Source organism: Setaria italica, chromosome VII (assembly GCF_000263155.2).
Source record: "Setaria italica strain Yugu1 chromosome VII, Setaria_italica_v2.0, whole genome shotgun sequence".
Classification (NCBI taxonomy): domain Eukaryota; kingdom Viridiplantae; phylum Streptophyta; class Magnoliopsida; order Poales; family Poaceae; genus Setaria; species Setaria italica.
Window position 1 is genome coordinate 29213972 of NC_028456.1, and position 22194 is coordinate 29236165.

A 22194-nucleotide genomic window follows, 5' to 3' on the forward strand; every position below is an offset into this window, starting at 1 on the left:
TAAAGGAGGCCCATGACGTAATGGCAATAACGGACAGGGACACGACCGATGCACGAGCATGGAAATTCTAGCCCTGAGAAAGATTTTCAAGGCGCCCGTAGGTCAGACACGCCATACAAACAGAAACAGCCAGAAGCACATTTTCTTCGACTCGGAAGGGCGAAGGGTGTACAGTAGCGCACAGCCATTTCTCAAATATTACGGCAGTAACACAGTTTTTCTCCACCTTGGAAGGGTGCATAGTTGCCATGGACTGAAGAAACGGACGCAGGTTCAAGCCAGAGTTGCAATTCCTGCCATTCATGTTTCATATTCCGTACAAATCCTCCCACTGCTGCTGATTTCAAGAACTAAGGTTCAGGTATCAACTATCAAGATGCATGCTTGGTTAGACGCTGTTGCAAGCTTCCAAAAGCTGACAACTACCGTGAGTATATACAATTGCAATCAGTGGTAATTTACAAATCCAACACTTTAAACCCTAGCAAGAAACAGCAAAAGGCCCTCGATGCCAGAAGTCAGATCATACGATGTCTCTATGCTCAGATTTGTTTCCCTTATTATCGTCAGAGGTTGCATCGTCAGAAGCTGCACAAATGAAATACTGTCAGGAATGCGCAAGAAAAGATGTGAAAGAGGCAAGGTCCTTGGATATATATTTATTCACTCCCTAAGTGCTTACATGAGTCAGCAAGTAAGAAGCGATTACAGCGCAATGCTTACCTTGTTTGCTCCCTTTACAGCAGCAAGCAAAGAATTCTCCAAGTGGACGTTTAGGAACAGGAATAAGCTTTCCCACGAAAGCCAACGGCCAGCTGCAGAGCAAGACGAGAATAATCAGGTACAATGGGGGGAAAAGAACATCATATTAGTGAAACCAGAAGAAATATGCCGTGATTTGGCCAAGAGCACTGTCCCATCAACATGCATTACCTGAAGAAAGCAAGACCTATCGAAACCAACCACAGCTGCCAGCTTAGCTTGACTGTTGAGGCAAACTTGCCAAGGAACTCAACGATAAGTGCCTAAATATAAACAGGAGCAAACAGGTGAGAACTAAATCAATTTATATCACTCTTAAAGAAAAGGATATAGTTCTAGAGAGTCTACCTGGAGTATTACTGTTATTGCTATAATGCCAATAAAGAGGTGGTTCCCTAAAATGCCCTTGAATATATTCAGCTCATCTGGTTTACGGGCATTGAATTCGTTGAACACCTAAGAAGACAACATTGCACGACATGTCAGCCCCTACTGCATTTGTTGTATAAAAATCCGGAGTCATGTTGGACAAAAAAAAAAGCAGAAACTTCTTTTCTCAATGAAAGCAAAAAGGTAGAAACTCACCTGGCAGAGAACAAATGTGTTGAATATGAAGGTATTTTTCACTTTATCTGCATGTGCTCGGTCATCATTTTTCAACTGCAAAAGGCTTATTCCCTTAAAGTTGAGAGTAAGTAGAACTGAAACTTGAAACAAAGCCTGAAAGAAGAACAAGCCATTAGAAGAACGATCTATATTAAGAATCATGAAATATAGTGGGATATGTAGCATACCATGATAATCAAGTTTCTCCACATGATATTTGTTACCAGTGGCTCCCTGAAAAGGAGATGGGAAACCATTTAGCATCAGCGAGGCAAACTATTTTTGTAACTTAATAGCAGCATGGGGAGATAAATGCTGACAGACATAAACAATTCATATGATTTCACAAATAAAATGATCAGCAATCTCATATTTACAATTTCCTGCAAAATATTTTCTCAGATCCACAAATGTAGGTCCATCTGAGCTTGTCCTATGTCAAAACTTTTTAAGATTTGCAATTAATAGCTAGAGTTTCACACAGATCGGCAACACAAGATTGGTGCTACTAGATTCATCATAAAAAATACTTTCATAATTTCCAGTTCAAAATAGTATAGTTTTATAAGCATTGCTAGTCCTTGTATTGGAGACCATGTAAATGTCAATGTCCAAATGGAAACATATTCAGTTTAACCAAAAGACTTGAAGGAAGATGGTGCCTCCCTCCCACATCCATAATGTTTGCAGATCAGCACAACAAAATCATCTCCAGAAACCAAGAAGGTAGATGAGCAAATGTGAGCACATGCACAAGAACGAACCTTCTCCCTACTGGGGGTTTCTCCATAAGATGGTTGGTAGGTGGTTCAGTCGCCAATGCAAGGGCACCCAAGGTGTCCATGATTAGGTTGACCCACAGCAACTGTCAGCCAAGGGTGTAAAAAATTAGAATCTTACCAAAGATTACAGAGACCACAGCTAGCATTAGCACCTTGTAGTTTACAGAACAATATGATGACAAATAATGCAACCTGCAACGATCATACTGTACAAAAAAAATATAGAAAATAAGATCTGAACACAAACCTGAACAGCATTCAATGGCACGTTTCCAGAACTTATGGCAGCAACTACATTGATTATCAAAGCTGCGACATTGACCGTTAGTTGGAATTGTATAAACTTCTGTATGTTCGCATACACTGATCGTCCCCATCTGACAACCTAAAGCCATAAACAGACATCATAAACTGTTGTAACAGAAGGCTAATAAGAAAATACAAGACAGTTAACATACCCTTACGACCGATGCAAAATTGTCGTCCAAGATAATAATATCAGAACTTTCCTTGGCAACTTCAGTTCCCTGAATGCCCATCGATAGACCAATATCTGCCTGCAGTTTCAGAATTCTTTAAGTACTACCAAAAGATTCTTTCTTGAACATCTGTGGAAGATTGCTTTTTTATAACATATGAGGAACTTATTTGTGTGTTCAAAAGGATGTTTGTGTTGTAACATATTAGAAACTTCATAGGGATTAGTTAGTCCACAAACCTCATGCAGTGCTGGGGCATCATTTGTGCCATCTCCAGTAACAGCAACAACATGACCTCTTTTCCTCAGTGCCTTAACAAGTAAAAGCTTGTCATTTGGTGAAGACCTCCCCATCACCTGTAACCATTATTAGAGAGCATGCTTTAATCCAAAGGGATAAAGCGAAATTGGTACAGAGCACACTGTTTTAAGATTTATATAAATGAAGGGAGATAGCAAAATGCAAAATATATAGGCACTGAACCAATGTTTCCTTGCATTATCATGATTGTAATCATATTTTTCAGATTTATATAACTTTAGTGAGAGCAAAAATGCAAATAGATAGGCACTGAACCAATGTTTCACTACATTATTTTTTTAGGTCATTAGCACGTACTTCATGTCAAGATATGGTGGTCAAGAGCCTCATCTTCTGGCAGTAACAATTATTTTTAAACTAACATTAACAAAACTGTAAGCTATGTTTTCCTCATGATCATACTTTTCTTCTCTTTTCAATTATTGAGCCAAAGGTGCCAATGAATAAACGTGGAGATGGCCCAACAGCACAACCAATGAATAGACAATACAGGTAAAATGGGGGATTTCCCTTTGGTTGAGGCTAGTAAACTTTCATTAATTTCAAGACAGCCTATGTAATGCTACTAAATCATAGTGAGCTTCATAGTGCCACATTGGTCATTTTCAAGCTTCTTTTCATCAAGCATCTTATTGTTCAATCATGTAACCTTCACACACGGCATAAACAATGTTACAAAACATGAGCAACAAAAAACTTGCGTGTTGATACAATAATTCATGTTTATTCAACTGGTTCACACTAGCGTCTATAATTTCAACTGTTTATTATGTTAGTTGGGACATGGATATGGGTGTTACAACACATCTTAGCTGTGGGCATAGGAGAGACGGGGGAGTTTCCATGTAAATCAATTTTTTTATTTTAACCATTGAAACTAATATTTTAAAAATAATCCATGCCAATCTATATGCCAAGCTAAGGTTGAGACAGGAAACTAATATTTTACTTCCACATGGAAACAGGTTGCAAAATTGAGCTGGTGAATTCACTTGGCACAAGAAAAGAAAGGAAAACAGATGGATGTCCCTGTAACACTGTTACGCAAAAAAATAATGATAGCATATACAATTGAAATGTTAGGGCAAATGCAAGGAGAATAAACATACAGAGATTTTTTCAGCAGCTTCCTCCCTTTCTAAGTCTGACAGCGCCCGGAACGTCTTTCCTTCAATGATGACAGGCTCTGACACATTGGGATCATCAAGTATCCCGCACTCCAGGGCAATGGCTCTCGCAGTTTGAAGATTATCACCAGTGACCATGCGGACCTAACAATTCAAATAAATAACTGAAGGTGATGACAAGGAAAAACTAGAATAGTATCTGCATTTGAAGTGAATGCATGGAGATTTACATAAACGACAACCTATCCCTTCTGCTGCATCTAGTAAAAGAGATGCAGAAACTTGAAAATTAAATCGCAAGAATATACAAAAAAAACCTTAATGCCAGCTGCTTGACATAAACGAACAGAATCTCGAAGTCCTGGACGGCAGGGATCCTGCATCAGTAAACATTTGCAGTGCTATGTTAGCCTTTTTTCTCCTATCTTAATGCAATGATACGCATTTTTTCTCCTATCTTAATGCAATGATACGCAGTTCTCCTGCGTATTCCAGGGGAAAAAGCATATTACTGGTAAACTAACAATGGTGGCTAAGGCACCACAATGCTAGCTAACACTAAATGGTAAAATATTCACTAGATAAGAAAGAAGGGAATGGTGAAAAGCGAACAACAATCTTGTATTATGTGGTCATCAGCACATTCTTCATTAAGAGCAGTTAAAGGCAGATATGTCACAGTTAGAACCCAAGGTTGTGGATTCATAAATTCTAGGATACCTGGTACTGCCTGAAGAGGTAGCAAACAACTGTTATAGTGGTTTTGTAATTGTTCAATTTCTAGTGCTGTTGGTTGGGTAAAGTTGTCATGGCAATTACATCCGAGATTCTAACTAGTACTTTCCAACCCAACAGTTTACAGGTAAGATAAATACTGACAAATTCAGTGAAAGAAACTGAGAAGTAGATCGATTTAGCTGTACGATCATATAGAGCTGTAAGGGACATAATAACAGTGTAATCCATCTACAGGCACAAGTTGCAAATTAGGCATATAACAAATAGTTCGTATAAAATGTTAAGCAAATACTACTGAAAGATATCACTAGCAATAAACAGGGAGAGATGGAAAGTGCATCTATCAATTCAAAAACAGCAGAAACCAGAAAATTCATCATGTACCTTTATTCCCACAATTCCAAGCATAATCAGGTTATCTTCAGGCAATTTCCACTCAGCCCTCAGATCTTCGTTTGGAACATCATCAATCTCATATGTTCTATAGGCAAAGGCAACACAGCGGAGGCTAGCGGCAGCCATATCTTCTATGAATTTCTTGAATTCAGCAACCTGAAAAAATTAATAAGTTAAGACCATACTGTGCAAATGAGAAGGATGACCATGAAATTCCCTTTAAAAAAATGAACGATAAATTACTTTTTCAGGAGTCATTGAATGCTTCGAACCATCAGTGTCGAGCCAGCTTGTGCATGAATCCAAAATAATTTCAGCTGCTCCCTTCCAGTGTATATGAACCTCAGAGCCACCCTTCAGAAGTAGAAAAAATGGAACTGATTAGACATTGAAATATTTTTTTCTCGAACACAAGACATTGAAATATTCACAGTAGTAGTTGCCAGCTTAACCAAAAGAGGCATTTATTCAGGAACGAAATAATGATCATAATCAATCTGCTGTTTTCATAATTGTTTTGATTTTTACTCAAGCCGTTCATAAATGTTTAAGACAAGAAAGTGAATGATTAGGTGTAATGTAGGTAATAATTCCAGAGTCCAGACACAACTGACCTTTTTTTAAAACAAAAAACTTACTAGGTAAATTAAAATGCTAAGTTCCTATGACAGTAAGAGGATTTGAACAATTAGAGCCATTAGAAGTGCATGACAACAGCTCTCAACACAAATGCACTCTTACATCTGCCCAGGGTAAGCACCTAGATGAGATGCCATCAACCTACTATGGCAGGGCAAGGTGTGGCATAATGCAATGACACAAAAATCACAACCAGTGTAGATCTGAAATATGCACCACACAACATCTTCAGCGTTGCAGATAATTCAAATTACCAGGTGCACTGCAACCCCGCCTCGCTTTTTCTCTGAGTTGAAAGGGAATACATGAAGAATTGAGGACTTCGATCTTGTTTCATTGAATTTCATACCCAGCTGCAGAAATGTGCCAACCATGATTAGAAATACCAAGACATTAACCTAAGAAAGGATCTAGGCTGGGACTACTATAAAGTGTCTTTTTGCACCTTTAGCCCCCAAGACAATATAGCCTTTTCTGTAGGAGAACCAGTCACCTCTGGTTCTTGACCACCCTGCTGAGAAATTGAACACAAGTCAATACTCATGCCCCCAAGAAAGCAGATGTCTGTTCAAGCCAGAAACAATAGAATGAACATAAAATGTTCCCTTCCTTTGATCACTACAGGCATGCATGCGCAGTATCACAATCTCAAAACAAAAATTAGTCAGGTGCACCTTTTATCTGACCACTGATGGCAAGTAGGGATTACTGTTATTGCTATACTTATACCGTATCTTTACTAAAAACTGAAATTTCAATTAACAATGCCATGGGCGATCAATTGTGTAGAATTCAGGGTGCATATGAAACCATATATGCTTCTTCTTTCACCATGAACGACAATGACTAACCTCAGGCTCAAATATGCTTCCAGAAGTGTTCTGTGCAATTCCCTCGACAATCAGTGATGTGACATCAGCAGATAACACCTGAGCATTATCAGGGGATTCCATCTTCTTTCCACCAAAATATGCCTCAACAACAGTCATCTTAAAATCAATGAGGAAGAAAGAGAATTTAAATCAGGGCCAAGCAAATTTACGAAATTGTATCTGAAACATGTGTATAAAGTGGATAACATCCTGAAAACAGTAACACTATTGCACCTGATTTAAAGTCAAGGTCCCAGTTTTGTCACTGCAAATCGTTGTAGCAGAGCCCATCGTTTCACATGCTGAAAGCCTCCTGACCTATATTACACATGTACAGGATGCATAGCACACAATGTCAGATCAATTAGACGCGACCAAGCAATAGAAAGTTGGGAACATACCAGAGCCTTGTCCTTCATCATCTTGCGCATTGAGAAGGCGAGCCTGACATAAATTAAGCATGTTGAGTGGCAGATTACTGAAGTGCTGATGGAAAATTAGATGGCAAATCATGCTTACGTCAACGTGACAGCCAATGGTAGTCCTTCTGGAACAGCCACGACCACTATAGTGACCTAGTTACACCTCAACATGGTGAGATAAAAACTGTAAACACCAAAGCAGCATAAATAACCAGAAAAACCAATACCTACCGCCACTGTGAAGATTCTAACTACTCCACCTATTGTCTGGCCTACGCCCATCTTCCCTTTCACATACTGAACAGTTCCATCAGGATTATAAGTATGCCCAGTGAAGTACCTAAAAGAAAACAATGTGATACAGATGGATGTAGATAAACAAATTAGATAGATAGCAGATAGCAAACCAAAATAAACACAAATCATATAAAGATACGCAGCTCTCCAGCGTATTCTCGAAAAAAAATAGAAACAAATTCTACCTGGCCAAAAGTACAATAAGAACTGCAAGGGCAACAGAAAGCCCAACCATTCCAATGAAAGTAGCAATACCATTCAAACGAACCTGCACCAGAACAATAAAGGCATCTCAACTCATAAACTTCTCATGCAAAGGCTGGCATCACAACAAGATCAAACCTGAAGAGGTGTCTCTTCACCCGAATCTTCAGATATGCTTGCCATTAGTAATCCCCATTCAGTGTTGATTCCAACAGCTGTTACCTGGGAGTTACAAGTCAAATTCAGTTACATCACTACAAAAATTTAACAACACTTAAGCTTTAGCTTACAAAATTGGCCCCAGAGTAGTAAGCCTGTTTCTTTATTATAGGGAACTATTTATACATTCCTTCAGCTCTATTTGAAAATGAAATATTAAACTAGAGTTCCATTCTTGTCGTTTTGAGTTGCACGTGTATATCACAAGACAGACAATATGCAGCATCAAGTTAGTGACTTTCAAGAGGTTACGTGCAGAAAGTAAAAGGCAACCACAATATAGCGGTGTAGTATTTAAAATAGGTAAGATTGGAAAGAGGATTCAGCATTTGCCACTGATACAGCAATTTCTGTTTCACATAGTAAACGAATTCAGAAGTTGAATGTAGTAACATACTCTCTTTATATGGTGGCCCATCCAGTCAAAAAATATAAACACATTTTGGGCATGCCAGTCTCCAATATAACTTTATAAAAACAATTAACCTATGCGATTATGGAAGAATTTTTTAAGACAAATCTACACGTGTTTTCATGTTCAAAACTAAACCTTAAAATAGATATCCGCCAAAGCATTAGACATTTGACCAGATTCTGATCCAGAAAGTATTTGTGACTGGGGAGTATATAGATACAAAAACTCACCAGCATTGTGCCATAGCCGTCGGCAACTTTGCAGCCTGACATTAGAAAGGGTGACTTCTGATCTTTGTGTACCTTCAATAACCACATGCAGCCATGTGAGCTTCAGATGTTAAGTATGTTACTTCCAAGGCTGCATACCATGTGACTTACAATTTTACTTTCTCCCGTCATGCTTGATTCATCTATGGAAAGGGAGTGGCCGCTGATAAGGATCCCATCTGCAGGGACCTGGCAAAGAAATTGTGGCATAACCTTAGAAATCGTAAGTAGACACATGGCTCAAAAATGAGGCTCAAATGCTCAATGGGCCTTCTCTACCTGGTCACCAATCTTAAGAGGGACAACATCTCCAACAACCAAATCATATATTGAAACCATGATTCGCCTTCCACCTCTAACAACCTGAATGAAATCATTCACAATGTTATTTGGGATCAACAAACCAACTGGTAACTAGATATGCCTCTAATCCTGACCTCCAACCGTATGTTCTGTTTTTCTTCATTCAAATTTTGGAATTGCAGTGATTGCTTGTAGTCGCTGATAGCTGGAAAAATAAAAGGAACAGCAGCCATTAGATTTTGAAGAAACATACACACATCACACGAGGTAGTGTTGCCAGTAAGGAGTTAGAGGTTTTATTTGAAGCTTTAGGCATACATAGTGGAGTTGAATTTTGTTGCTTTAAACAACTACTAATAATTTTGCATAATTAATTTGCTCATATTGCCATGGGCTTTATCCTCTACTACTAGATGTGAATAGATTAGACACAGCTTGTTGTATAACAAAGAACACAGAAAAAAGTAAGTCGTAGTTCCATACCTGTAACAAATACAACTAGGAGAACAGCAAAGGCAATGCTCGCTCCATCATACCAGCCTTCTTTTATACCCTATCACAATAGTATCCGATTGTAAAACTAGATGAAGCCGGATAGATTTTGAATATGATACAGACAAACAGAACATAGTGGGAGAAAGAACAAAGAACTCATTCAGGGAGTCAAAAAATTATATATGTAATGCCCACCTCTGTTGTTATGCCCAAGGCCAGTGAAACAGCAGCAGCAACCATGAGGATGATTAGTGTCAAATCTTTACAAGCATCCCATACGAAAGCCTAAATAGAGGTGGACAGCAGGAGTTACTAACCCAGAGAAAGGAAAGCTTTTACATCATAGAGATATAGAGGAAACCTTATCATACCAAAAAGCTTCTTCCTTTCTTACGAGGATATGTGTTTGAGCCAAATGCATTTCTCCTGGCCATTAAATCCGTGTCATCTCCACTAATCCCCTTCTCCGTATCGGTTGTCAGCATTTTAGCTACACCAGAAATCTGTAGAGGAAATTATAAGTTCTACAGACAGGTTAGATGATAATGACAACACGATTGGCTCACCCCTCCATATTGTTGCAGAGCAGAGTAGTTGTGATCTCTTGTCAACGCTGTAAGCTGGTCTTCTTTGATTCCGAAGCCAAGTGCACCATCAGGATGTGGTACTGCAGAAGACAGGGTTGAAGCAAAAAGTATTTAAAAAAAGGCAACACAATATCTTTCAATTTAATAGGCTACACAATGAATAAGGATCACCAATACACAATATAGTATATTGAAAAGAAGCAAAGCATGCCCCTATCATGTCCTAACAAATGCCCCTCCTGGAGTGTGTTATCACATCAAACCATAAGGACCAGGATAGGAGGCAGATGAAGAATACTTGCAGATATTTATATTATGCAAGACCATTACAAACATAGTGTAAGCCCTAACAAATAAGGAGAGCAAGTAAACACTGAAATAATACCTGCAGGTTCTTTAGACTGACCATGGACTCGGCCAGCCTCTTTGAAACGAAAAGCAGCCTGAATAAGAAAATATAGACATAAGCTAGTAGCATTAGTTAAATTTAAAGAACAATAAGAAATTGTTTCTAGCATGATACCCTTATAACATGAGCCTGTGCACGAATTTTTCTTCTGATTTCCTCCTTTTGTTCCTCCTTTTTCAAATCAAGCGTATACCTAAAGCGCCTTGATGCATTCAGCACAAGGGCTGCTTGCTGCAATCAATACCAACATGCCAAAAAAGAAGTCATGCCGCCTGTATGCTGGGCAATTAAAGAGTGATGCATAATATGTGGCATCACCTCTAAAGTTAGGAGGGAAACTACTACTACTACTAGTGTTGTCATTCTCAGTGCCTATTTCAAGCATGCCCAGCAAGCTCCTCCAGTTATTAACTAAAATCATGAATAAGATGCAATGTGGCCCCAGATACTAAGGGAAGGCCACATTAGAAAACTAAAATCCTCAAGAAATTGCAGATGGCAATCTTTTTGGCTTATGCATTTAATAGTTACAGAATAACTGAACAATGTAAATACAATGGATTGTGGTCAAATGTCTTGGCATTACGAACTATTATCAATCAGGCAAGTTGCAGCAGTATTTAGTACTCCATCCGTTCCAAAATGTAGATCATTTTGACTTTTCTACCTACATAAATTTTACTATGCACCTAAAATACAGGGTTAGAGGGGTTATGTCTAGATACATAGCAAAGTATATGTATCTATAAAAGACAAAACGACCTCCATTTTGGAACGGAGGAGTACAACTTATATTCCTAATTTTGTTGGGCATTTGGAGGTTCAACGCCTCAACTGACCAAAACTAGTTAATCCACCAGCCCAACAGGAACAAATATTACATCTCACATATCCTAGGCAGTAGGGACCATTCAGCTGATTCAAACAAATAATACTCAAAAAATCCTATCCAATTCAAATGCCAGCATAACCGTATAAAATTACATGCGGTGGGGATGCACTAACACGTCAACACAGTTACACAGCGAACAGTTCGCCGCGTGTCCGCTAGCTAGAATATTCTACATCCATAGTCCGAAGCAATATCCGCATTAGGAAATAGTAAAACCTTCGCATCACGAAAAGACCACAGTGCCCCAAATCTAACGCTAAGTCTGGGCGCATCAGATAGACGGAACAATTCAAAAGTATTAGTATTCTGTAAAAGCAAGTGAAAGCGCGAACAATCCAGCCGTCGAGTTCGTCACTGAAAAAGCATCTGGCCAGAATCAAATCGCACTGACGCGACAACAAAGAAAAACAGGATCGAACAGGTACGTCCACGCAAATGCAAAGCGAAAAAGGACAAGAGGAGACGCATCTGAACTCCTAAAAAGAAAAAAAAAAGAAAAATCCTAAGAGCAGGATTGAAAGTTAGAAGCTCCCCAATCTGAGGCCAGCAGGCAAATGATAGAGGAAGCCTCAGCGAAGGAAAATCTAGAAGAGAAACCCCCAGAGAAGTCGAGGTCTCGTGGAACAATGAAGCCACTTAACCATATACAGATTCAACCGCAGCTCAAAAATGCGGAGACAAAACCTAGAAGTCTGAAGCCAGAACTTGAGCATGTGCTATCTAGTTGGCCAACTTTTTTTTCGAACGAAAAATCTAATAGAAAGGGGCACCACCGCACAACTGAAGACAATAATTCGAACTCAGAAACCCCAAACTGAAGTCCCAAACTGAAAATGATAACACACGGAAATTCATCGCAAAACCCAACAAATTTGACGCCGAGCTCGGCCAGTGCGAGTCGGCTCGTCATCCCCAAAGCAACGACCGCTCCAAAAGCACACAAAACCCACTCCCAAAGGCCCCAAACACACAGCTCAAGCAGACCAAAACGCAGGCTAGAGAGTAGCGACACGCCGCTTCCAACCCAGCCACGGTGGGTGAACCCAGAGAAAAAGTGCAGATACACCACACTACGGACATCACATCACATCGCCGGAACGCGCTCGCAACAACGAATGACGGCGGCTGGAGGAGCTTACCCGCCACTTCTTCAGCCTCTCGACGGGAGCGCCCTTGGCTGGGATGTCGAACGGGTCGCAGTCACCGCTGATGCTGCCCCAGCTGCTGCTCCTGCTGGCGCCGCCACTGCGCCGCCGCGCCCTCCCGCCGCCTGACGACGAGGAGTCCATCCCGCTCCGCCTGCGCCGACGAAAACCCTAAACCCCAGGCAGGCGCCGCGAGCTGTAGGCCCCTCCACCTCGGCACCTCCGGTATATATGGGGGGGGCGCCGCTGCCGGATTGGAGCAGGAGCGGAGAAGCTTGCCCCGGCGAGGAGTGTTATGGAATTTGGAGAGCCCCAGCGGTTTGCTGCGGGGGAGCGGTTGCCAAAATAGCGCTTGCTAATGCGGTGCCGCCTATTAATGGTGTGCGATCTACGGACAAGACCGTGGGCTCTCAAATTTTGATCTGCTCTGATCTTGTACTAGTATATCATCTTGTCCTCAGACCTCAGGTATGTTTTTGTTGAAGCCCGGTACGTGTCGACAGCCGAGTTAGCTGACTCAGCAGAGAGCAGACAGCACGAGGTTCTCGAGACGACGCCCAGGCGACCGGCAGGTGGTCCCCTTGTGATTAGCAGCTGAGCTACGCATTTCTACTGAGGTACCGGTTTATCTTGACCTTCACCCGTTTTGCATAAAACAAGACATCATAGCTTAAAGTTATTTTTTAAGACGAGACTAAAATGAAATAGAAGCTGGATGAAGCTATTATTTTTAACTTCATCAACTTTAGTTTCACCTGTTTTTGGTTGAAACCCTCCGAACAAGGTAGGAATCCAAAGACCATCGAAGTCCAGAGTTACGTTTTGCTACTTCTCTATACTCTGGTACTCTAGTCTCTAACCTGGTAACAGCTTTTTTTTGTTTGGAAGGTAGAGATTCAGGCATTGCTGAAACAGGTTTATTAACTTAGAAGATGAAATTTCCTAGTTTCCTTCAAAACCGTCGTGTATACGAAGACGCGAGTACACTAAAATTTCGAGAAAGGACGGGTTTATTTGGTTGCTGCTTTGCTGGAAGTTTGCTCAAGCCCGAACCGAGCACGCACCTTCTTCGTGAAAACTTGTACGTAACTATGTATGGATATGTCATTGTAGTTCGCATAGAGCAATAGCGCGATAGGAGGTTTTACATATTTTGGGAGGCTTGCACGAAGTTTCTGATGGACCTGCAAACAAAGCAATCGTCGCTGCGCGTGTTTACGCATTTTGGGAAGTTACTTACTGCATTTTTGCCTAACCTTTTGTTGCCCCTAAATCCGACCCGTGCTCTATCCGCACGCCAAGCTTTTTCTGGCTTTCGATGTGTCCTAACTTTCGTTGCCCTCGCACCAGTAGTGTTGCCAAATGTTGCTCGCTAACGACATACGAAAGCACGCAGTTGGATTTCTTTTTCTGAACGAGGCGGACGTACTGGTAGGTTTTTCTCGGGATCAGACGTCCAATGTATACGCGGCCTGTTCGGCTGGATTTATAAGCTGGCTGAAAATTTGAAGTGGCTGATTTGTTGTGTGAGAGAAACACTCGGTGACTGATAAGCTGAAACGAACGGACAATATAATTGTTGCATTCGTCCACCCTGATTCTTTTTTTCTACTGGTTTTTGCAAGATGCATCCAAGCAACGCCTAATCCGCGGAATGTTTGCAGGCAATGCATCTTTCTTCGGCATGCTGGCTGCGATGGCAGTTAACCCCTCTCTTGAAGTCGCGCGTGCTTACAGCTAAGAGAGCAGTACGATCCATTCATTTTGAAAACCTTTGGCGTCAATCAAAAAATCAATTTGCAGCTTCCGTTTCCGCAGGCTGCGCGCGGCTGCTGCAATAGCTAGATCCAACCGACCAATTCAAGAATTCTTCAAGCCTAAGAAATTAATCATGGATCCAATGCCTCATGAATGGAGTTAAAAGCGTCCATGTGGCCCCTCGTGAGCTTGCCACTCCGCCACGCAGGCCCAGCGTGAACCCACGCACATGAGTACGGGCATCCGCGCATATGCATGGAATGAGCAACAAATTAAGAACACATGCCGTGCCGTCTCCATGCTTCCAAAGATCGCCGCGCTTTGCCATTTGTTAACAAGACTCGCCCCGGGGGTCATTGCGTCCAGCGAGGTTTCGATCGATCTCGAACCCTTTGATCGATTGGCGATTATTGTCAGAGACGATGCTTTCCAGCGAGCATTCGCAGGCATTGGGGTCGCAGCACGGACCAGCATGCAGCAGCGAACTGCGATCATGGAAGGCTTCCGCTTTACACGCCTGAAAAAGCTCGCTTGCAGTCAACTTGCAATTGGACCAAATTAAGGTGACGTGAAGCCGAAGCTGCAAAAAGTGTTTGTTCTAAGCTTCCATTTTTTCGCGGCTTTTTTTCCGGGGGGAGACGCGTTGTTGTACTTGCCAGGGAAAGCTTGCGAGCTCCTTTCCATAGTAGCTACAACGCTCACTCTCCTCAGATGCAAAAAGGCTCCACCAGTAGAACACGAGCTAATGAGTCCCAACTAGTGTTGCGTTGCGTGTCTTCGGTTCTGATTCGCCGTCCAACGGATGTCATGCTGTGGATTCGCTTCACGAATTCCTTTTTTCGGCATTTGATTTGATCCGAACGCATTGTCTGTCACGGAAGTCATGCAGTACGTTCCCTTTGCTTACGGTGTCCGTTACTCCAATTCTTACCTTGCAAATGCCAGGCAGCCAATGCAACAGAAAGGGACGATAAAGAACGTGCGTGGGAAATAAAGCTGGAACGGAGTCTGAACTCCGGAGAGCCTTTGCATCAGTTCATCAACGAGATAAAGAGAAAGAGGGGTGGTAAAGCGTAAATAAAGCACAGCCAAACTTACAGCGAGCGGCAAAGCGAATGTCCGAACGGGAGGATAACGGTACGTGTAAGAGGCAGAAAAGCACCAGGTTAATCTTTTCGTGAAAGTAAGGCACCAATAGGTTAATTCGACTTTGTAAAAGATGGTAGGGATATGGGCATATATATGGCTGGATGTCCACAGACCCTTTTTTTTCACGTAACAAGGAAAGATTAGCATCAACGAAAGCTACAATCGGTAGCAAAGTTAGTCTGAAGTGACTCTGGAGATAGACCTGTCTATCATCACTTTAATTATTCCTTTTATTTTTGTATATATAATCCAAACGATAAAAATGATGTTGGCGACTCGAACTCTCGGAAGCTTTGATCGGTCTGCTTCTGACGTGGACAATGGATTTCGGCCTGCCGACACACGCGTCGAGTCCGCGTGCAACCGAATGGATAAGTCCATGGACCGTCATGGCGTCGACGTGTCGTCGTGTCCGATGGATTATTCCGCGTAGAATGTGCTACAAGCTCAATCTGCAGTAGCTTTCCCACCGAATAATTGTGACCGGTCATGGGACGCGAAGAATGTCTCGCCCGAAAGATTTCGATCTACAACTGGTAGCCTTAATAATCGTGCATTATTACTTGCTAATGACAGGTTGCTAGATGTTAGCCGAATGAGTATACAAACCTTGTATAAAAGTTAACCACACGTGCCGTGCCGACGGGGCCGGCCGGGTGTACGTGGCAGTGCGGTACGCGTGCCATGCGGAGCCGGTCGCCGTATCTTGCGTGGCGTCCCGGCTGGTGAGACAGAGCGCCGGGCGCGAACCGATGCCACGTAAACGGCCAGATGATTTGGTTCTCCGTTGACAACGATGGGCAAAGAGCCAAGGAGAACGGGCGTGCGGTGCGGCCGGGCGGAAAGATGTTGCACGGTGGGTGGGTGATTGGTTGATCGGTAGCCGATCCAGAGCAGTTTAGAAGAAAAAGATCGGGTACGTGGCGCGTTAAGCCGAAGTGAAAGGACCGGTCCAGCGCGAAGTTGAATTTTTTTGAAAAGGGAGCGGACGCGTCCGGGCCGTACCGGATGCACGGAGCAGGCAGACGAGGCTGCACGGTGACCTGTGGGCGCTGGTCCGTGTGGTAAGGATGGTAACGGGCACATTGCCCGCACGTATGGATGGTAACGGGTACATTGCCAGCAGGTAGAGGGTTTATCCGCGTTCGTGAGGCAAATTGTATACTTGTGCTTGCGCCTGCCGCCCATCATAGGTAAGAAGTTGTGCCCACGCGTCACCTGCAGGCACAAGTCTACCCGGGTACACCCGTGCCCACCAGAAAACCAACCGTCAGGACTCGAACAACGGAGCAGTCTCGTGGCAAGAAGCGAGGGCGGGTGGCAGAGAGGTAGTGGCAGGGAGGTGGGCGGCGGCCGCCTGGGCGTGTAGTGTGCGGGGACGAAGTGCGAGACTGCGGGAGTGTAGGCGGCTGGGCGTGCGGGACTGCAGCAGTGCGTGCAGCTGGAGGATTGGAAGAAATCTCCTGTATAATAGTACAGGGTCCACATGTCAGGTGTTATGTAGCAGGTTTACGGATACGCGTAAACCATTTTTATACCAGCTAATTTTAGCTCGGCTACAAACTTAAACCCGCACCGTACTCGTAGGTATAAAATAGAACTCGTATCACAGTTTTTTTTTGTCCGTTGCCATCCATGCCTCGAGGCCTGGGCTCTCCGCTCCATTCCCGTCTCCGTCACTGTCGCGTTCGGCGCGCCAGAGCCCAGAGATCACGTGGCGTGCATATGGGAGCACCGGCCAGACTTTTCCTCTTGCTTGGAGGTGGGGGCGACGCGTGTCGAGCGAGGGGGGAGAGAGCATAGAGCACGTGGCCGCCGCGTGAGGAAGGATGGTGAGCCCGGCGTGGCTCTTGCTGCTCTCTCTCCCCTCCCGTCCGTCAGTCACTCCAAAGACCGCAGTGCTCACCTCCCGTCCGTCAGTCACTCCCCTGTCGGTGCCGACGCCCGCGTCTTGACAACTGAGTCTTGACCATGGTCATGATACCTGACACTGCCTGATTGACTTTTAAATCACGCTCTCGTACCAATCCTGGTGCAGACCCTGTTCGTATCGTATCAAACGTTTAGATATTAATTAGGAGTATCGCAAGATGAACTCTATTAAACCTAATTAAGTCTAATTAATCCATCATTAGTAAATATTTACTGTAGCAATATATTGTCAAATCATGAACTAATTAGGCTTAATAGATTCGTCTCGCCGTTTACCTCCACTTATGTAACATGGATTTTGTAAATAGTCTACGTTTAATACTTCTAATTAGTATCTAAATATTCGATGATGTGACGGGTGCAAAAATAAGCAGGAGAAACCAAACCAGGCCTAATAGCCCTCTCAAATCTTAGGCCCTGTTTGTATACGCTTTTTCTAGTCATGCTTGATTATAATCTAAGTGAAGATTTTCTCGCTTCTCGCTTCTCGTAGTTCAAATCGTTGAAACGGCTTACCACGTAAGCGAGAATCGGTGGAAATAAGCAAAGCGTTTGGCGGGATTCTCGCTTATTTCCACCGATAAGCCGTTTATAAGCGGATAGAAACGGAGCCCTAAGCAAAAACTGTCACTGAGATCTAGAGCTTTGTCGTCTAGTCAAACTTGGCGGTTTGTCCATATCCACTCCGAGCAGGCGCTTGTATTCCTGGATCCTGGTTTAACGGGCTACTGTTTTTTTAAAAAAAAATGGAGTAGCATGTGCATGTTCTCGTTTTTATTTGGTGAGGAATAGCTATAAATAATCTCATGCCTGGTTTTGTTATACTACTTGGCACTGCTAGAGTGCTAGTAGATCGTCATGTGGCAGTATAGCTCTGTGCTTGATTATTTGGTGTATCTTTTTCTATTATCTAAAAAAATAGCTATGTGCTTGATTATTATAGCACCACGCACCATGGCGAAAAGCTGCTGCCTTCAAATTCGTCCTTAAACTTTTCATTAGGTTCAGTTTTGGTCCATAGTCTTAGGAGGTGTTTGGATACCTAACTTTAAGTACCTATCACATCAGATGTTTAATGTTAATTAGAAGTATTAAACATAGTCTAATTACAAAACTAGTTGCACAGATGGAGTCTAATTCGCGAGACGAATCTATTAAGCCTAATTAGTCCATGATTTGACAATGTGGTGCTAATGATGGACTAATTAGTTTTAATAGATTTGTCTTGCGAATTAAACTCTATATGTGCAATTAGTAGTTTTATAATTAATTTATATCTAATTCTTCTAATTAGCATCCGAACATTCGATGTGATTCTGCTTTAGCACCTTGTATCAAACATTCCTTGAATGATGTGCCTAATCAGCTTATGGGTGCCATAAGAGCAAGTATAATAAGGGGTTGTAAGCTGGCTGAATGCTGATGTGGAGGAGAAAGAAGATGTGAGAGAGGAGAAGCGGGCTATAAGCTTACAGTCGACTTGAGTACAGGAAAAAAAACTTTGTGAGAATGACTTGTGGACCATGTATTAATGGTGAAGAGCTAACCATTGTACGAGTGGGCTAGAAAAAAATTAAGAGAAACCTTACAGCCCGCCTCCTAACTGTGTTATTAGAGCAAGTCAGCAAATACAAGTCTCCAGGCCTGCAGGGATGCCCAGTAACCACGGACCCCCAAGCAGAAACAGCACGTGACAAGTCTCGGTCTCGGAGACTCGGATGGTGGTGCCTGCGTTTCTTTTGGAAGCGAACAGTGATCGGTGACAGACTGATGCAGATGCCGCTGCTCGCTGGTGGAGTCGGTGGTGACCAATGGCCAAGCACATCCGGCATCCCGTCTTTTTGGCGGTGTACTACTAGCCACAGTAGCCACTGGACCCAGGACTCGTGTCACTTTCTACGGCCCGTGTTGTGTGGAGCGTGGACTGACTGCACGCTCGCTGTCCAGTCTGTACTCCGTCCCTCTCCCTTTATCCAAACTCCGATCTGATCGGAGGCGTCGTACTGGCACTCGGTGCGCCTTGCTCCCCCATCCTGCTCCCTGTCTCTGCGGTCGAGTAGTCGACGTCCACTCGTGCGGTTCTCTATTTATCCTAACAAATTTAAACCAATCAAATTTAAACGAATGTTTGTTTCTTCGGAACTAATTAAAAGTATTAAATATAGACTAATTTCAAACTAATTGTACAGATGGAGACTAATTTACGAGACGAATCTATTAAGCTTATTAGTCCATAATTTGACAATGTGATGCTATGTGAACATGTGCTAATGATGGATTAATTAGGTTTAATAGATTTGTCTCGCGAATTAGCCTCCGTTTATGTAATTAGTTTTATAATTAGCTCATATTTAGTCCTCCTAATTAGCCTCCGAATATTCGATGTAACATGAATTTTAGTCCGGACTAAAGATCCAAACACCCCTAAGGATCGAGCTTATAAGAGCTGGATCATAATTTTATATGATTGAACTAAAAATAAATAAAGCTAAGTTGGATTGTGAAGGAGGCACGAGAGTCATGATCCATTACCATCTCTTAATGTGATGCGACACAATCACATCGGTGCACACATCAGCTGTGGTGACCGTATGAAGACTTGTTTGGAAGATGCATACAACTCTTTTTTTTCTAAGAGGAAGATGCATACTACTATGATGCTACTTCATCTTTTTTCAAAAAAGGTACAGTACTTCACGACTAAACTAGAATCGAGAAACGAACAATGAGGATTATGGCGTAAAAACTCCCCGCGACTTCACAAGAACCATGGCGTGCTGGCCTCTCGGTTTAGCACGAACCATGGTGTACGACCATACGAGACAACCAACATCCTTTGAGAGTTTGAGGGCTTGTTTGGATGCAGCCCTGGACACTTTGCTTGAGAATATCAACTGCCTGTAAGCTGCCTGCTATTGCTTGCAAGATTGCCTGGCCAGGCAAGTGTTAACATCTGTGAATGTTTCACTAGTAGAGAAACGACTTTCCATCCGCCCCCTTTTGTCCCGGTTTAAAGTTGGCCCAGGATAAAAGGTTCACCAACCGGGACTAAAACTCAGTCACTGGTGGGAGGCTCACGAACCGGAACCTTTTATCCCGGTTGCAAAGGCTAATGGGAAAAAAAGACTCTGAGAGGCCTTTTATCCCGGTTTGAAACACCAACCGGGATAAAAGACCCCCCCTTTTATCCCGGTTGGTAACCTTTTATCTCGGTTGGAAACACCAACCGGGATAAAAGACCCCCTTTTATCCGGGTTGGTGTTTCAAACCGGGATAAAAGGGTCCCCCACGAGTTAATACAAAAGGATAGTATCCCCTACATAGTCAGATGTGGTGTGTAGGTGGGATGGCAAGGAAGCTATGCGCGAGGCTGGAGGTTGTGGGTTCGAATCCCACGAACCGCGCCCGCGCATATTTCGCGTGACTTGTGTCTTGCGACGTGCGCGTGTGGGGGGGCTGCCTGGGAGCTCCGGATTTTTTTTTTGCAGCGTCGGCGCTCTCAACCCTTTTATCCCGGTTGGTGTTACCAACCGGGATAAAAGGGGGTCTTTTGTCCCGGTTGAATGACCCGGGATAAAAGGGGGTCTTTTGTCCCGGTTGAATGACCCGGGATAAAAGGGGGTCTTTTGTCCCGGTTGAATGACCCGGGATAAAAGACCCCCCCTTTTGTCCCGGTTGGTTTATCCCGGATGCCTTTTCGGGATAAAAGCACCCTACCAACCGGGATTAAAGCTCACTTCTCTACCGGTGTTTGGTTGCAGTCCTGAACGGTCAGGCTGTGTTTGGCTTATGAAATTGCCTATGATTGCACTCACCGCTAGTTTGAAGTGTGGTGAGATTACTCCTATACAAGTTTGTATTGGAAACATATGCTCCGCTGATAATTTGTAGTAATCAACAACTCTATGTATTTATCAAGTCTGACAAAGAACAAAATCACGGGAAATTCAAATAATCATAGGAAATTAATATAGGCTAACGATCATTCCAAATATATTACAACTTAACATTAGTTGATAATTCAACTATGCAAAAGCACAGCACGTAGGCTGTCCCATGAGGATCAACGATTTGTTCATACAATTCAGAAAGTTCTCTAACTATCCTCAATGGTAACACATATTTAGCATGTTGTCATATCATACATACTAATCCCAAAAGGGTGCAACAAAAACAGACACATCAACCACAACCAAAAGCTCATGCAACCTACATTCCTCGACAAGATCACTCATTGCCAGGATCACCCTAGACAAATACTCGTACACCCAGCGCTCAAGGTATTCTTGACCCATATTGGCAAGGAAACCACGAAGGACTTGAAATTCTGGCTTGGAGAGGTATGCGCCCACCGCGAGCCTATCATCCGCCGTTAATGCAATTTGCTTGAGCATGTCCCACGAAGGAGTGTTAGGGTCCGGTGCAGGTGCAACCTGAACTGGTTTTACAAGGGCTTGTTCAATTTTCTCCAAACTATTGGTTAGCTCATCCATATCATCCTCATCATGTGACACACGAGATGATTTTGACTTGAACTTGTTAGCCCTACCAGTCTGTGTAGCATTGTCAAAATTGCCTAGCTAAGGGGGTGTTTGGATCTTTAGTTCGGACTAAAATTCATGTCACATCGAATATTCGGAGGCTAATTAGGAGGACTAAACATGAGCTAATTATAAAATTAATTACACAGATGGAGGCTAATTCCCGAGACGAATCTATTAAGCCTAATTAATCCATCATTAGCATATGTTTACTGTAGCACCACATTGTCAAATCATGGACTAATTAGGCTTGATAGATTCGTCTCGCAAATTAGCCTACATCTGTGCAGTTAGTTTATGTTTAATACTCCTAATTTGTATCTACACATTCAATGTGATAGAAATTTCGGGAGCTTTGAAAAACCAATTTCAAAACGGGGCCTAAGACACCTGCCTGGACCATGGGCCTGTTCGCTTCAGCTTATAAGCCGGCTG

At 42.8% G+C, this 22194-nt stretch overlaps 1 protein-coding gene across 2 annotated transcripts; it reads right to left on the reverse strand.

The window, feature by feature from the left end:
* Positions 1-249: 249 nt before the first annotated feature.
* Positions 250-12820, reverse strand: LOC101784385 (calcium-transporting ATPase 5, plasma membrane-type). 2 transcript variants are annotated; one of them, XM_004976665.3, is made up of 34 exons: positions 12374-12820; positions 10457-10573; positions 10319-10376; positions 9913-10013; positions 9718-9849; positions 9542-9631; positions 9335-9404; positions 8986-9056; positions 8828-8911; positions 8660-8737; positions 8510-8581; positions 7784-7867; positions 7627-7709; positions 7376-7484; positions 7242-7297; positions 7124-7166; positions 6957-7040; positions 6702-6839; positions 6296-6361; positions 6105-6203; positions 5455-5565; positions 5200-5367; positions 4395-4454; positions 4060-4221; positions 2869-2985; positions 2609-2707; positions 2398-2535; positions 2133-2233; positions 1557-1602; positions 1348-1482; positions 1111-1218; positions 934-1025; positions 724-815; positions 250-588 (listed from the first exon to the last, which is right to left on the reverse strand). In XM_004976665.3, the coding sequence occupies exons 1-34, from the start codon at positions 12521-12523 to the stop codon at positions 524-526; spliced, it is 3279 nt and encodes a 1092-aa protein (XP_004976722.1). In that variant the 5' UTR covers positions 12524-12820; the 3' UTR covers positions 250-523. The 2 variants fall into 2 exon arrangements, with proteins under 2 accessions (XP_004976722.1, XP_014661052.1); XM_014805566.2 differs by having other exon boundaries at positions 6296-6364.
* Between the last annotated feature and the right edge of the window lie 9374 nt (positions 12821-22194).